This window comes from Salvelinus namaycush, chromosome 1 (genome assembly GCF_016432855.1).
Source record: "Salvelinus namaycush isolate Seneca chromosome 1, SaNama_1.0, whole genome shotgun sequence".
Classification (NCBI taxonomy): Eukaryota; Metazoa; Chordata; class Actinopteri; order Salmoniformes; family Salmonidae; genus Salvelinus; species Salvelinus namaycush.
In genome coordinates, this window is record NC_052307.1 from 59,350,617 (window position 1) to 59,365,272 (window position 14,656).

At 42.4% G+C, this 14,656-nt stretch overlaps 1 protein-coding gene across 1 annotated transcript; it reads right to left on the bottom strand.

The window, feature by feature from the left end:
- Nucleotides 1–3,501: 3,501 nt before the first annotated feature.
- On the bottom strand, nucleotides 3,502–12,250 carry LOC120046375 (dihydroorotate dehydrogenase (quinone), mitochondrial-like). The gene is made up of 9 exons (XM_038991559.1): nucleotides 12,184–12,250; nucleotides 11,522–11,731; nucleotides 10,998–11,197; nucleotides 9,311–9,393; nucleotides 6,813–7,000; nucleotides 6,198–6,311; nucleotides 5,025–5,178; nucleotides 4,713–4,872; nucleotides 3,502–4,601 (listed from the first exon to the last, which is right to left on the bottom strand). Exons 1-9 carry the CDS (start codon nucleotides 12,199–12,201, stop codon nucleotides 4,508–4,510), a joined length of 1,221 nt encoding a protein of 406 aa, XP_038847487.1. The 5' UTR covers nucleotides 12,202–12,250; the 3' UTR covers nucleotides 3,502–4,507.
- Nucleotides 12,251–14,656: the final 2,406 nt, after the last annotated feature.

Sequence of the window (14,656 nt, forward strand, 5' to 3'; positions counted from 1 at the left end):
GCATCCACCAAACCCAGATTTGTCCGTCAGACTGCCAGATGGTGAAGCGTGATTCATCACTCCAGAGAACGCATTTCCACTGCTCCAGAGTCCAATGGCAGCGAGCGTTACACCACTCCAGCTAATGTTTGGAATTACGCATGGTGATCTAAGGCTTGTGTGCGGCTGCTCGGCCATGGAAACCCATTTCATGAAGCTCCCGACAAACAGTTATTGTGCTGGCGTTGCATCCTGAGGCAGTTTGAAACTCGGTAGTGAGTGTTGCGACCGAGGACATTTTACGAGCTACGCGCTTCAGCACTTGGTGGTCCCATTCTGTGAGCTAGTGCGGCCTACCACTTTGCGGCAGACTCGTTGTTGCTCTATACGTTTCTACTTCACAATAACAGTGCTTAATATTGACTGGGGCAGCTCTAGTAGTTCAGATATTTTACGAAGATAAGACACACGAGTATAGCAACCACTTCAATCAAACTATATTCCAACACGCGGTCGTTCAATTTACTCAACTGTATGCTGTGAACTGCATGACGATGCCATATGGTCCTTGTATCATGGCATAGCAGCAGAATCGTTCTTTCTGATCCTCTTGAACACTGAGCACAGAGGCACACTCACAGAGCACCAGGTGATTTAGGTGACCTGAAAGGATGACCGCTGTCATTCCTGCCTCAGGTGCTCTGTTGATGTCATCCTGTCTGCCTGACCTATTCCTACTTTACAATCCAATTGTTAAAGATGAGAGAAAAGCTCTGTATGGAACACCAGTAGTAAACCCGGGTCTACAGTACATCTCTGGGGCTCTCTCACTAGGAATCTACAGTAATGTTACCACACTGGTACCTACCTGTCTACTCAAAGCCAAGGCGTCTTGACTCCCACTGAACGCCAGGGAACTGGATGTTCCTCAGCAGCCTTCTCATCAAGCCAAAGATCAGAGGCTATGGTAGATGTAAAGCTTCCATTGATATGGCGATGATGCCTCTTCACCCTACAGAGTCGATATGGAAACAGTAACTGATCTCCAGAAGTGTGCAGAAGAAAGGAGGGGTGGATAGCCATATTATAGCCTTCTGTATTGTATTGTAATGTAATGCAAGCTATTCCGAATTTGTACATGTTTAATGCACACTGGGTTTACTACTGTAAGTACATTCTATAAAAGGGAATGTATCAAAATCATACATTTTCTAAATCTTTTGACCAATCAGATCTGAAAAATATCTGAAGTTAAAAGATCAGAATTGGGCTCCCTGTGTAAACGCAGCGATTGAGAAATAGTATAAAAAAATACCACCTAATGTAGCTACAGTTTACTGTATTCTCCATATATCCACTATTGTTGGATCATGTCCACCCACAACCTTCAAGGTTGATTAGTTTCAAAAAGACCAATGATCCAAAAGAATCAGCTCTACTCAATTGTAATTTCTCTTATGAGTGGAGCATATGAAACAACTAGATACGAGTCCCTTCGAGTTAAACAATAGTTTGACGGCTTTGCTGTTGGATGATCATTGCACATCAAGGAAACACAAATATCACATTTAAGTAAACGGTATCATCTATAAAAGAGAAAAGAGAACTATCATTGGACTGGACCAAGGGAGAGGAGAGGGAGGGGACATCAGTACAGAATTAGACCAGCAATTTGAATATTATAGCCACAGTGTATTCCGCCAGCAGCGAGTAGTTCATATGGTACTATGTGACGCAGTCTCCTAATTCGTTCAGGGGAAAGTCAAAGAGTCAGGACCCAAAAATAAATGAGTAGTCCATTTTTCTTTTTTCACGTTCTTTTGCATGCTCCAGGAACAGAGAGCAGCTGTTAAGTTTGGTCAACATGTTTTGTTTACAAGCTTTGCATGCAGATTATGGGCAAGAGTCTATGTGTATTGGTATCCACGTGTTGTTGGACTGACTCACTGTAGTCCGTGTTCTCTGAACGAACGAGGATGCCTAAATCAGAGAAGGTAAGTACTTAGAGGCATTCAGTGCTATTCCTGGGGCCTGAGGGCAGCTGTCAAGACATGTCTCCACACAGCTGCTACTGCTCAGAAGGCGCTGAATCACACCATCTGGGAGCAGGAGTGACTATGAACCACTGCTGACAGCAGGCAGATTCACACTTACAGCACGCCTGATGACTGAAGAGAAGTGCAGATGCGGTCATATATAATGACACCCTTAAACGGTTCACAATTTATTTTTAAATAAGTTAAATTGAAAAAACTAACTGAAAAATCCAAACTGAAATGGAGATTTTTCACTTCGAAGTCAAAAAATGGCCTGGACTAAATTATAAAAAATTGTAATTAATTTGTTTGGAGGCAAATTCTTGTTTACTGTGTAATTTCTCTCACCTGTGGTAATTTGCAGGTGCATAAAGGGTACAAATTCACTTGGGTGGTGGACCATTCTTGATACACACGGGAAACTGCTGAGTGTGGAAAAACCCAGCAACATTGTTTTAATGCTTAAAAATCCTTCTTTAACCTGTCTCCTCCCCTTCAACTACACAGATTAAAGTGAATTTAGCAAGTGACATCAATAAGGGATCGTAGCTTTCACCTCAGTCTATGTCATGTTTTGTGTGTATTTGACCAGATCTGTATGACTCTAAGATGATGTGCACTGGATCTAAATAGGAATGGTGTTTAGAGAATCATCTATGAACTATCTCTGACAAGTGGTCTCTGCTCAGATTGTCAGATGGGTCTGTTTTGTTTAGATGCCAGTCTTCTCTGTCAACACACTCCTTTTCTGACAAATCCAGCTTTTGGGGAGTAAGTCTTTGTCTGTCTGGACTGGATCCTCAGGAGGAAGAGAAGGATCCCTCCACAGCTGGTACATTCTGACCTACATGTATTCTGAGATCAGAGGCAGTGGCCAATAGATCGGCAGCAGGACCCCCGGAGTCAGGGAATCAGGAGCCAGGGAGACCCTCCAGGAAATGTGTTAGTGTGTGAGCACACTAAGAATAACATTTATTTACCCACAATGCTACAGTACAGTGCCTCTGAGTTAAGCCAGGCTGATATCGAATCACGAGCACTGTGCCTGCTTAAATTCTCATGACCCCTTAGGAAGGACTCAACGTTAAGAGCAGTACCTTCTTTAACCTAGGATTGTATCGAACCCACTCATGAGAGTAGTGGTGAAAGGTTATTCTGACACAGAAAAATATATGCACAATGAACAAACTCTGGCAGAAACATTTGCTCAGGGGTTGGTGAGTGAGTAACCTCTACTGAAAGAGAGCTATAATGCCGTACAGGGCTTATACAAGGCCCATGAAATGGACAATCTCTAAAGAAGTCAACTGGGGGAGAAGAAGTACAAGCCAGGCTCTGAGAATAACAGGAGAGTACCAACAGGTTCCGATAGAGCCTCAATAAGATCGACCGGGACTTTGAAGACCAATGACAGCATTTCCCGTGCCACCTAAAAACATGCACATTGAGCGTGGAATACCAAAATAAGATATGGACAGTCAAGACATAAGAATTTAAAATGGACATTTATTCTTGCCTGAGGCGTGTGCTCAAAGGTTCATGTTTCTCAAATAGCTCAACTATACAGTTTAATGTACACGACTTAACATACATTGAGTAACCCCTTGACATTACACTCGTACCAGGAGGCATTACAATTCAATCTATGTAACAGGTCAGAAATAGGACAGAGAACCATCAGTGCATCCTCTTGGACTTGGCTCTCTGTCACCGACCTCTTATTCTGGTACACTTCTCATCCGTCTGCTATACTGCTGAGAGTTAAGGCAGGTTTTACCATCTTACAGTGGGATCATGTGTATTTAAAGCCTGCTGACATTTGGCAAGTAATTGTGCCATTGCCCTTTCTTTAAAATGTCAAAGCTGTTATATTTCCTCAGTGGTTAACTGACTACTGCTGCAAGGCTAAATGGTAATTGTCAGGTAATTGTCATTCTGCTCATTGCTAGGTGATCAGCGCTAACTTCAGACGAGGTCTCCATTATGTGGGTAGCAGTTCAGCGATTTACAAGGGACGTGCAGTTAAGCACTTTGAATGGAAGCTATTTGTGAACAAATGTTCAATTTCTATAGTCACATAGTTCTATAAATAGCAACACACAGTATTTCTGAATAGAACACACATTATATTTACATAATAAAAATAAAAAAACAGATTTTCTTTTTACATACATTACACATGACAATGTGACTGCTAGTGTCAAAATACTGTTAGCACTTTGGTGTCATTTAGCACTTAACCATTCTTACGGTTACGTCGCCTAATAACCAACAGATACAGTAAGAACCGTGAAATGGGGCAGGTTCCCAATACTGCTGTAATATTTGTGTGCACAGATATCATTCTAGCCAGGCATTACATGAATTGACCAGGCAAACCACTTCATGTACTATAGACTTCAATTAAAGGCAGGAAACTGACAAAGGCATCAGTCTATATTGTAGTCAGTCTAACCTGTAGAACCGACTGATATTGACACTCAGAGCCTTGATCATTGTCCCTCTCTAGACTGTTGTTGAAATCTCCCCTCTGCTCCTCTATGGTCAGCTCCAACAGCATCTGATATGCTTGCAAATCCTTGTTCTCTGTAAAACATAGGATACGGTCAGAATACTACAAATACAAGCAATTTGACTAGATGAAACCACATTAAGTCACGAAGTAAAAAAACAAAACACATGTAAGTTCACACTTACTTTAAAAGATGTTCTAGTTCCCTTTTGATTTTGGTGACAACTGGTGGACCTTGATAGGTTAAAGAGGTGTACAACTGGACCAATGAGGCTCCAGCACAGATCTTGTCTAGGGCATCTTGTCCACTGGCTACACCCCCAACTCCAATGATTGGCACCTTACCTTCAATGAGAAAGAGCAATATTGGGTGAATGAAGAGAACATTCTATACACCACCACCCACAATCAATCAATCAATCAATCAATCAGACCAGTACCAGCTGCAGCAACAGCCATTAGCAGTGTTATGATGATCCGTCATTTATCCTACCTACCTTTTGTCAAGCTGTACATCTCTCTCACAGTGCGTGTAGAGAGCTCCTTGATGGGCTGGCCGCTCAACCCTCCCACCTCTTTACTCTGGGGGTCCTGTAGGGTCTCAGGCCTGGATACTGTAGTGTTGGAGACCAGCAGCCCATCCACACCAAGCTAAAACACAAATCATGATTACCCATTTGACCTTACCTCATAATACCAAACCTAATTGTTCCAGGCACACTTGAACGAATACACTCGGGCTGCGTTTAGACAGGCAGCCCAACTCTGATCTTTGTTTCCCACTAATTGGTCTTTTGACCAATCAGATTAACTCTGAAAAAGATGTGATGTGAAAAGATGTGATTGGTCAAAAGACCAATTAGTGGGAAAAAGATCAGAATTGGGCTGCCTGTCTAAACGCAGCCCGAGTGTATTCGTTCAAGTGTGCCTGGAACAATTAGGATGCTACACCAACTCCAACAGAATACAGAACTCACTTTTAAACAGAAGGATCATGAAAAATAAGTTACGATTTGTTCATCTTAATTCTCAATGATTGGACTGTCTGACAAATTTACTGTAACGTATCCAATACTCTTCGAATATTTGCTGTGCTTTCTATTGGTCTTTTTCCATTCGGAGTCTGTCCCCTTACATGAACACAGAAAAACAGAAACACTCCTCCAGTCCCCTTAACATAGAGAGTGGATAGGAGGCAACACTAATGCATTCAAATCAATTTGGTGACATAAGTCCTCTGCTGGCTAAGACCCACGGCTGCAGGACTGATCTGATGACGGCTACAGAACACAAGCCGACTACGTGAGTGGGGTGAGAAGTGTGCTCAGGAAGATGAGCAAACAGGAAAAACACAGATGACCAAAGTAACCAGCCCCAAGTCATTGGGGGCTATATACTGTAGGTTAAGGCTCGGTGAGTAGGCTACATAGAGAAGCCCACAGGACCACACTGACCCCTGTGTGGCTAGGCCTCTGACTGACCCCTGTGTGGCTAGGCCTCTGACTGACCCCTGTGTGGCTAGGCCTCTGACTGACCCCTGTGTGGCTAGGCCTCTGACTGACCCCTGTGTGGCTAGGCCTCTGACTGACCCCTGTGTGGCTAGGCCTCTGACTGACCCCTGTGTGGCTAGGCCTCTGACTGACCCCTGTGTGGCTAGGCCTCTGACTGACCTCTGTGACCACATCAGCAATGTCCTGCTTATCCTGGGCGTTGAGGTCAGGGGCAATCTTTACCAGTACAGGTGGCCTGCTACCCCCCTGTAGGGCATCACGCTCCTTCAGCACCTGGATGGGAGAGGGGGGAGGTGGGAGAGGGGGGAGGTGGAACGGGGGGGGACAGGAGGGTACAGGGATACACACGAGCCACCAGACACACAATCAATGAGATCCATCACATCCATCACAACACAGAGACCAAACAAGAGCAATATAGCTGAGCAGTTGTTCCTAAGGTTAATCGTGTTCAATCCAAACAGCGCTATGCTGTACTTGCTTGTGTGATGTGTATGTTGTCTAATGGGAAGTCAATTATCTTTTGACATAGAAATCTATATGAAAGCTCACCGGCTATATCAATAAAAGTTGAACAGAACTGAACAGAAACACCAGACTTCAATAAAGGAAAAGTTGCAACAACATGCTCTCTGGAAAGCCAACGATACTGTAAACATAAAATAAATAACATGTATGATATCACATCTGAGTGTGACAACCAGTGAGACATCCTGGTTAAATAAAGGATAAATAAATCACATCTAGGTCAGTCAAAAATTGCCAGCCACTGACCTTGTACAGCAGTTGTCGCAGTTCCCCTTTCCCCTGCAGGTCCCTGAGGCCTGGGGTGTTGGGGCTGCTCACGTTCACCACCAGGTAATCAGCCAGAGGGCCCAGCGTCCGCACCCCCTCCAGGTAGTCTGCCGCTGCATCCTGCGACAGCTTGTTCTTTCCCAGGTTGATGCCCAGGGGCAGGCCAGCTAAGAACACACAGACAACAGGATATATTCCAGTTATGAGTCCCTGGGAGAGGTTAAGGTCAGAACATAAATAGAATGCCAGCGACTGAATTAATGAGAATACATTGTCCGCAAGCGTCGACTGCGTCACGAGCGTTTAGTGCATCAAATTACGCCTCGATAACACCAACAGCGTCATTGCATTTTGGTACACCAGAAGTACCTGCATTTCCAATGGAACGCTGTGTTCGCCTTGCAGCATTGAGTTGCAGAGGCAGTTGCAGTGCGCTCTGTGTGGCGCATAAGTTGGATATATCGAACGTATGCATCAAACTGTATGCGTTGACAGAGATGGTAGGCGAAGGTGAATGTTGCACACGTATCCAGATGATACTGCGTGCCATTTTGGGCAACACCCCTGTCGGTGTGATCGAGGCATTAAAAGCAAGTACATTTTTCTCGCGTCGACGCGGAGCAATGCTGGTGAAATTACCTGATAAATTATAAAAAAATATATAATAATTGACTGCTGGTGCATTTTTAGCTCTGGAATTGTGAAATGTATAATTAAAAAGTGTCTATTTAGTGTTCATAAGTTTAACTGCGCGGCAACATTAAGTAGGCTGGTGCTTATGAAAAACGGTGTAGTAATGCATGAACGCAACGACATTCTACATTTAGAAACTGGATTTGGTTTCGGGAATGATATATCACGTGAACAACAGTATCACGGTTGTTGCTTACAGCCGATTGGATTGAAATTCAGCTGAAACAACGTGCATGGTTAGCGAGTGCCTTGGTTTAAATGAATCAAATCTGTTCCAGAGATTGAGTGGGTTTTTGGTACAAAGGGAATTTGAGGAATTGTTACGCTCTTCCCTACTTCGCTAAGTAAAGTTGTATGGTTAAAAAGGTCAATTGGAGGGCCTCCCGGGTGGCGCAGTGGTCTAGGGCACTGCATCGCAGTGCTAACTGCGCCACCAGAGTCTCTGGGTTCGCGCCCAGGCTCTGTCGCAGCCGGCTGTGACCGGGAGGTCCGTGGGGCGACGCACAATTGGCATAGCGTCGTCCGGGTTAGGGAGGGTTTGGCCGGTAGGGATATCCTTGTCTCATCGTGCTCCAGCGACTCCTGTGGCGGGCCGGGCGCAGTGCGCGCTAACCAAGGGGGCCAGGTACACGATGTTTCCTCCGACACATTGGTGCGGCTGGCTTCCGGGTTGGAGGCGCGCTGTGTTAAGAAGCAGTGCGGCTTGGTTGGGTTGTGCTTCGGAGGACGCATGGCTTTCGACCTTCGTCTCTCCCGAGCCCGTACGGGAGTTGTAGCGATGAGACAAGATAGTAATTACTAGCGATTGGATACCATGAAAATTGGGGAGAAAATGGGATAAAATAAAAAAATAAAAAATATAAAAAAAGGTCAATTGGGTTGTAGGCTATGGTTTATCTGACAAATAGACGACCTATTTGAAAGCAATACAGTGGCCTACCTGTTTTGATGTTGGGCATATAGTCTCTGGCTACTATGGCTGGAAAACCTAGAATGAGGTAACTCAGATTTCAAGAGACTATACAACTGTTTATAAACCGCTTTCCATGACAATTACGGCTTAATAACTGGCTTACGTTACGTCGTCTATGTGAATTAATGCTTGCTACTCTCGCACAAGCAAATTCACGCCGTTGACGAACATCCCCCTTGTGATTTCGGCTTAATGTCCCAATCCAAATCAGTGGGGAACATTTAGACATCCCCCTTGTGATTTCGGCTTAATGTCCCAATCCAAATCAGTGGGGAACATTTAGACATCCCCCTTGTGATTTCGGCTTAATGTCCCAATCCAAATCAGTGGGGAACATTTAGACATCCCCCTTGTGATTTCGGCTTAATGTCCCAATCCAAATCAGTGGGGAACATTTAGTTGTGAATGCTCTATTTTACTGAAAACTAGTGAAATATGGCAAATTGAATTCAATCAAACTTGAAACAAACACTCTTCATCAACGATATGAAGCAATGTTTTAAAAATACAAAAGGTGAAAATGTTTTGTCGACAAAAACATTTCAGTCGTTTGCTTTTTGTCTGTCAATACAAGACAGTATAGGCAGGATTGACTCATTTGTAAGTGTTTATTAGCTGATCTGCCAGAGTGTGATTGGTATTAGGAACAGCCTCTCTGAGCCAGGGGAAAGGGAATCTCCATATAAAAATACGGGCAGAGGATTATAGTGTAGTGTAGTTGGCTGTGTGCCTGAGACACTTGTCAGCTCACTGTCCAACCCATCTATCAGTCTGACAGACAACACAGAAACATGAGTTGTGTCTCTAGTACCTTTAGTCAGCTCTACCTGGGTGCCTTCTCTTGCCTTTAGTCTCTCCCGTGCTGCTGCAAGACCACAGCTGTTGAACCCATATCTGAAACATACCCACAACATAAGAGGTTAAGTTCATGTAACACACAAAAATCTAAACATTTGCCAAAAAAAGCAACCATAAGCAATTTAGGATTCATTCCTTTATCATGCCATTATGATACAGTACGTGTTAATCCCTGATTTTCTAGGGTGCACATTCAATTCATTTGACTACTAAAATACATGATACATGAAATCCTGATGTGTTTTTTGGCAAAATAATTGCAGTCAGTTGAGTAAAACTGTAATAAACACCACCATAAGGAAATGAGGCCTTTAATCATCTAATGCACTCATCTTGACTTTTAACTTCTGGGAAGCTGTATTGTTGTACACTGAGGAGTGAAAGAAGCACTCCGGGCATATTATTATACAAGGGGCTTGTTAGTCTGAGCATCTCACATCCCTGCATATCATACATGCTAAATTGAATTAATCATATTGATTCGAGCCTAATATACAAAGACTTATTGTAATTTGTATATTAGCCAAAGTGACAAAATACACAATTTACCATCATTTCTGTTGGGCACAAAATAATGTGTGAAACACAACCAAAACAAACAGCAAATGCATCCAACAAATTTGTAGTCACAAGCTTGATGCTGTCATTGCGTTATATGAATACGGAACTAAATACTTAACTTTTTACTACTTTAATACACATAAGTGAATTTTTCCTAAAATTTTTGGTTCCCTAAAATGGGGAGACTATGAGCAAAAAGTGCTCTAATTACTAAACGGTTCACCCGATATGGATAAAAATTCCCTCAAATTAAAGCTGACATATCATTCCAAAGTACTGGAGTACAGAGCCAAAACATTTTTAAAAATGGCGCTGTCCCAATACTTTGAGCTCACTGTATTAGCCCTACTGTTGTTGTTCTAGGGCAGTGTTAACATCAGTCAGTCTGTAAAATTTGCTATTCAAAACACTTAAGAAAATCACAGAAACGTGTCACCCTCATCCCTGAAGAAATGGGATGGCTCTGGATATTTTCTCAGTGGTATGCTCTTAAATGTTTAGAACAATGTCAAGCAAGCATAGACAGCCATGACAAAATGAACACTTCTTTATCGTGTAGCAATTATTTACAAATACTTGAATATATGGATTTACATTTGGATCTGGGATGCTTTTTCCTGAACTGAGGATTAACTTCTCTGACAACCAATGTCCCTTCATATACGCAAAGTAGTGTGTTCTAACAACTCATGAATATGTATGTTCGTGCCTTGGCATCTCATTTCACAGCACTTTTCAGAGAATGAAAGCGAGCGCAATGAGGTAGCAGTGTAACACCCTGATAACATTCATTTGGCTCCTTCATTTCAGTGTGAAGAAGCTGTGCTACAACAAAGATAAAAGGGAATTCATATTGTAGTCTGTCACTAGTCTCAATGTTTAAAAAAAAAAGTGAAATGTGTAGGTGGCAGGCTTATTCCCTTTGAACAGAGTGGAGAATGACAAAATAAACTACCTGTGATGTCTCTGTTCGCTGCCGTTTGACACAGAATTCACAAGCTAAAAACATTTGTCTATAATGAATGACAGTGAGCCATGCCATGGTTCAGTAGCCATGTCTTATTCATTCAAAACCGTACCGGTTGATGACCGCCTGGTCAGTGGTCAGTCTGAACACACGTGGTTTGGGGTTCCCCTCCTGGGGTTTGGGGGTGATGGTCCCCACCTCCACGAAGCCAAAGCCTAGTCTATACAGCCCGTCAACAGCCTCCCCATGCTTGTCAAATCCTGCTGCTATCCCTATGGGGTTCTTGAACTTACGGCCCATGACGTTCACTTCCTGGAATAAGAAGTAACAACACCAGGTAAAAATGTTGCCTAAATTCCATGGAAGTACACAGTGACCAAAAGAACAGTTACAACTTCGACTAAAAATGTTTAAAATTAGATTTGACTAGCTAGGGTGAGTCGAGACAGTGGGAGTGAAGGTTCTCAAACAAAGCATTACATTCCGTTCTAATCTTACACCAGCACAAAGGCAATTCAGTGTAAGCAAGGAGAGTGAAAACACCCAACAGGAATGAACCTAGCCTGGTTAAACCAGACTAAACATAGCAAAATCTGTTTGCATGCCAGGCTAGAGGACACCTCCTCCCACACTGACCAGTGATGCTGGGTCCCTGTAGCGGTTCAGAGGCACCAGACCCAGGCCGATTAACCTCACAGCCATGACATGGGCTGTCTCTGCTCCCACAATCCTCTGCAGCAAGGGCATGAGCTGGTTGGTGTAGAAGCGCTCATCTCCCACAGCAGTGAGGTAGGAGACAAACAGGATGCTGCCGGACCCTATGATCTTCACTGCGTCCTCCAGACGCTGCAAAGAAAAATAAAACAATGTGATGGGAATAAACTGAAATATGATGCATACTGTTGTTGAAGCACAGGTGAACTGAGGGGTGTTGCAATTATTTTTCTATTACTAGATGACAGAGAGTGATCCAGAATATGCAGAGAGACTAACGTCACCAGCTTTGAACAACCCAGTGGGTATAATTCAGCATGCCTGAGTCTGTCTAGTCATTCAGGATTCAGCAACAGTTAACTAGCTTACCACTTCACAGAGGCTGGTTACATGAACAAGCTAACGTTAGCTAGCTAGCCACAGTGTAGCAAGCTAAGTTAGCTAGCTCACTTCATTCAACAACACTCTGATTGTAGAAGCTAACGTGAAGTGGCTACTGTCCAGTTTCGCTTACCAAATAGTAAAAACATTGTTCATGACAAATACAGACCATTAAAACATCACAGTTTCATCAATGATGTTACCTTCAGTTGTCCCGCCATGGATGTTACATCACTTTGCAAATGTCTGGACGCATTTCTCTCACATTGCCGAGAACCACTTCCTGAATGTAATCTCACGATACTTCAAAGGCAGCTATGAACATGTCAAGTCAGAGTTCAATGATGATTCTGCAAGATAAACATTACAATTTGTTATGATTAATATAATAAATGAATATGAGTAAGACAAAGGACTCATTAGTAACTCTAGTAATTCACTGAGTAAATTAGCACAAATAAGATCAAATAAAATGGCAGATGTTAAAGATGAAGGGATAGTGTATGAGCCTAAATTAATTTCATAAGCCAATTGAAAACCAAAGATGTATTGTTACAACCCTGCTCAATATTAGGCCTTGGCTACATCAAATTGACTTGTAAAGTGGAGTAGATTGAGAAAGGTTTTTCTTCTAAATTTCTACCCTTGAGTGACGTAAAAGCACTTTTTCACTTTGCATGTTGTTTGAGTGTCTGTAGTGATTTTCCTAATGTAGTAAGAGTGTATTCACAGTTTTTCGAAAGAAAGCTTTCTAATTTCCATAAGATGGGCAGTGTGCCTTTCTTCCAAGAGCAGTACTTGTTGCAGTTTGTAGGCTACCATAGCTCTACCATCTATAATGGATTTGTTCATACGAGCCTCTTTGTTTTTGTGGATTTCTGTGGGGATTGTATCTACGGCCAGTACGGCATGCAATGAAGAGGATGCAGATAATGCCACTTCAATAAAATTCAAACATGTGTTCGGGAATATGGCCTATGAGTTTTCTCAAAAGCCAAAGAGCTGGTATCAAGCCCAGGAGTCCTGCAAGGAGCGAGGAGGGAAACTTCTGATGGCCCTGAATTGCAAGACTAAGAGCATCCTTCAGGACTTCTCAAAAGAGAGACACACAAAAAACCTCACTTGGTGGGTGGCTACGGGGGTGTTAGGGCAGTACCAGGGGCCGGTGATCGGTGAGTAAAAATACTGGTAACCCACTCGAAAATACTAGTAAACCACTCTATACTATGGTTCCAGGGCTGCTCTGTGTCTTTTGAATAGGTTTTGTTAGACACTGATTTCTCTATAGCTGTAATTGAAAAATGATTGGTCAATCTGCTGTAACTAAATCCATTTGGACTTATAAATTCAAAATATGTACCCATTGATTCCTGAAGAATATAACTTATAAATGCCTCATGAGCTCAGTTCAAGTGTCGTACCCCGTCAGAACCCAAAATATAAGCTTGTTTGACTCCAATGTTTTAAACAAACTAAATGTAAACAAACACTTTATAGCCTCAAAACATGTTTAAACTATAATGTTGATATCATGGACGGTCAATCCTAGCATTCATAGCCCTCTCTATGAACGGGGCACAGATATCAGTTCAATGTCAAGTTTTGATTTACATTTAGTTGAGTTGGTTGAGTTGTCAACTAACATGAATTCAACAACAAAAATTCACCATGTCGTTGAGTATATATATATTTTTTATACCTTAACTAGGCAAGTAAGTTAAGAACAAATTCTTATTTTCAAAGACAGCCTAAGAACAGTGGGTTAACTGCCTTGTTCGGGGGCAGAACAACATATTTTTACCTTGCCAGCTTGGGGATTCGATCTTGCAACCTTTCGGTTACTAGTCCAACACTCTAACCGACTGGATCCCTAAGCTACCTGCCGCCCCAATGTTAAAAGTTGTGTGAAAAAAATAAGAACATTTCCTTATATTAATTACTTAAAAAAAAAATCCAATCAGTTTTCTACATTGATTCAACTTCATCACATGACATTCTTTTGTTTTAATGATGTGGGAACAACATTGGTTCAACCAGTTTTTGCCCAGTGGGTACATTTCTCCAGCCCCATCCCTCAGCTTTTTAGTGAAACAATGGCGGGGAGATTGCTTTGTTATTCTTTCAATGGCTGATTGCCTCTTTAGGCCCTCTGTGAACCATGAACATTAAATTGATTTTCTAATTAAATTATAAAGTTGAGTCATCTTAATTAAGCCACTGCTTATGGTCTTGATGGAATTCCTGAGCTATACAGAGGCCATTTGTAAATGACAACTACCATGTATGAAGCACATCTTCACTATTGATCGCTTATCAGTGTCAAATGATGTCAGCAAAATCCATTCTTTTCATAAGCTCATTTAACATATTTCCACCAGTCTTGGAACATCATAGCCATAGGGAAAGCTTAGAACCAAGCTTTCACACTTGATCCATCAGCTATGATATAAGAACATTTGAAATGATACATTGTTGTTGGAAAACAGAATATTAAAATAACAGTATTGTATGGAAAATAGTAAATTTCATAGCTTTTCAATAATTGTTTCATGTGTCTGTAGTGTATAATGCTACTGGAGAGAATGGTGCTTCTAAGGGGAATGGGAGTACCCCACTCCTCTGCACCTATGTGATGATGGATCCCTTTCAGCTGGTGACCTCAACCAACTGCAGTGC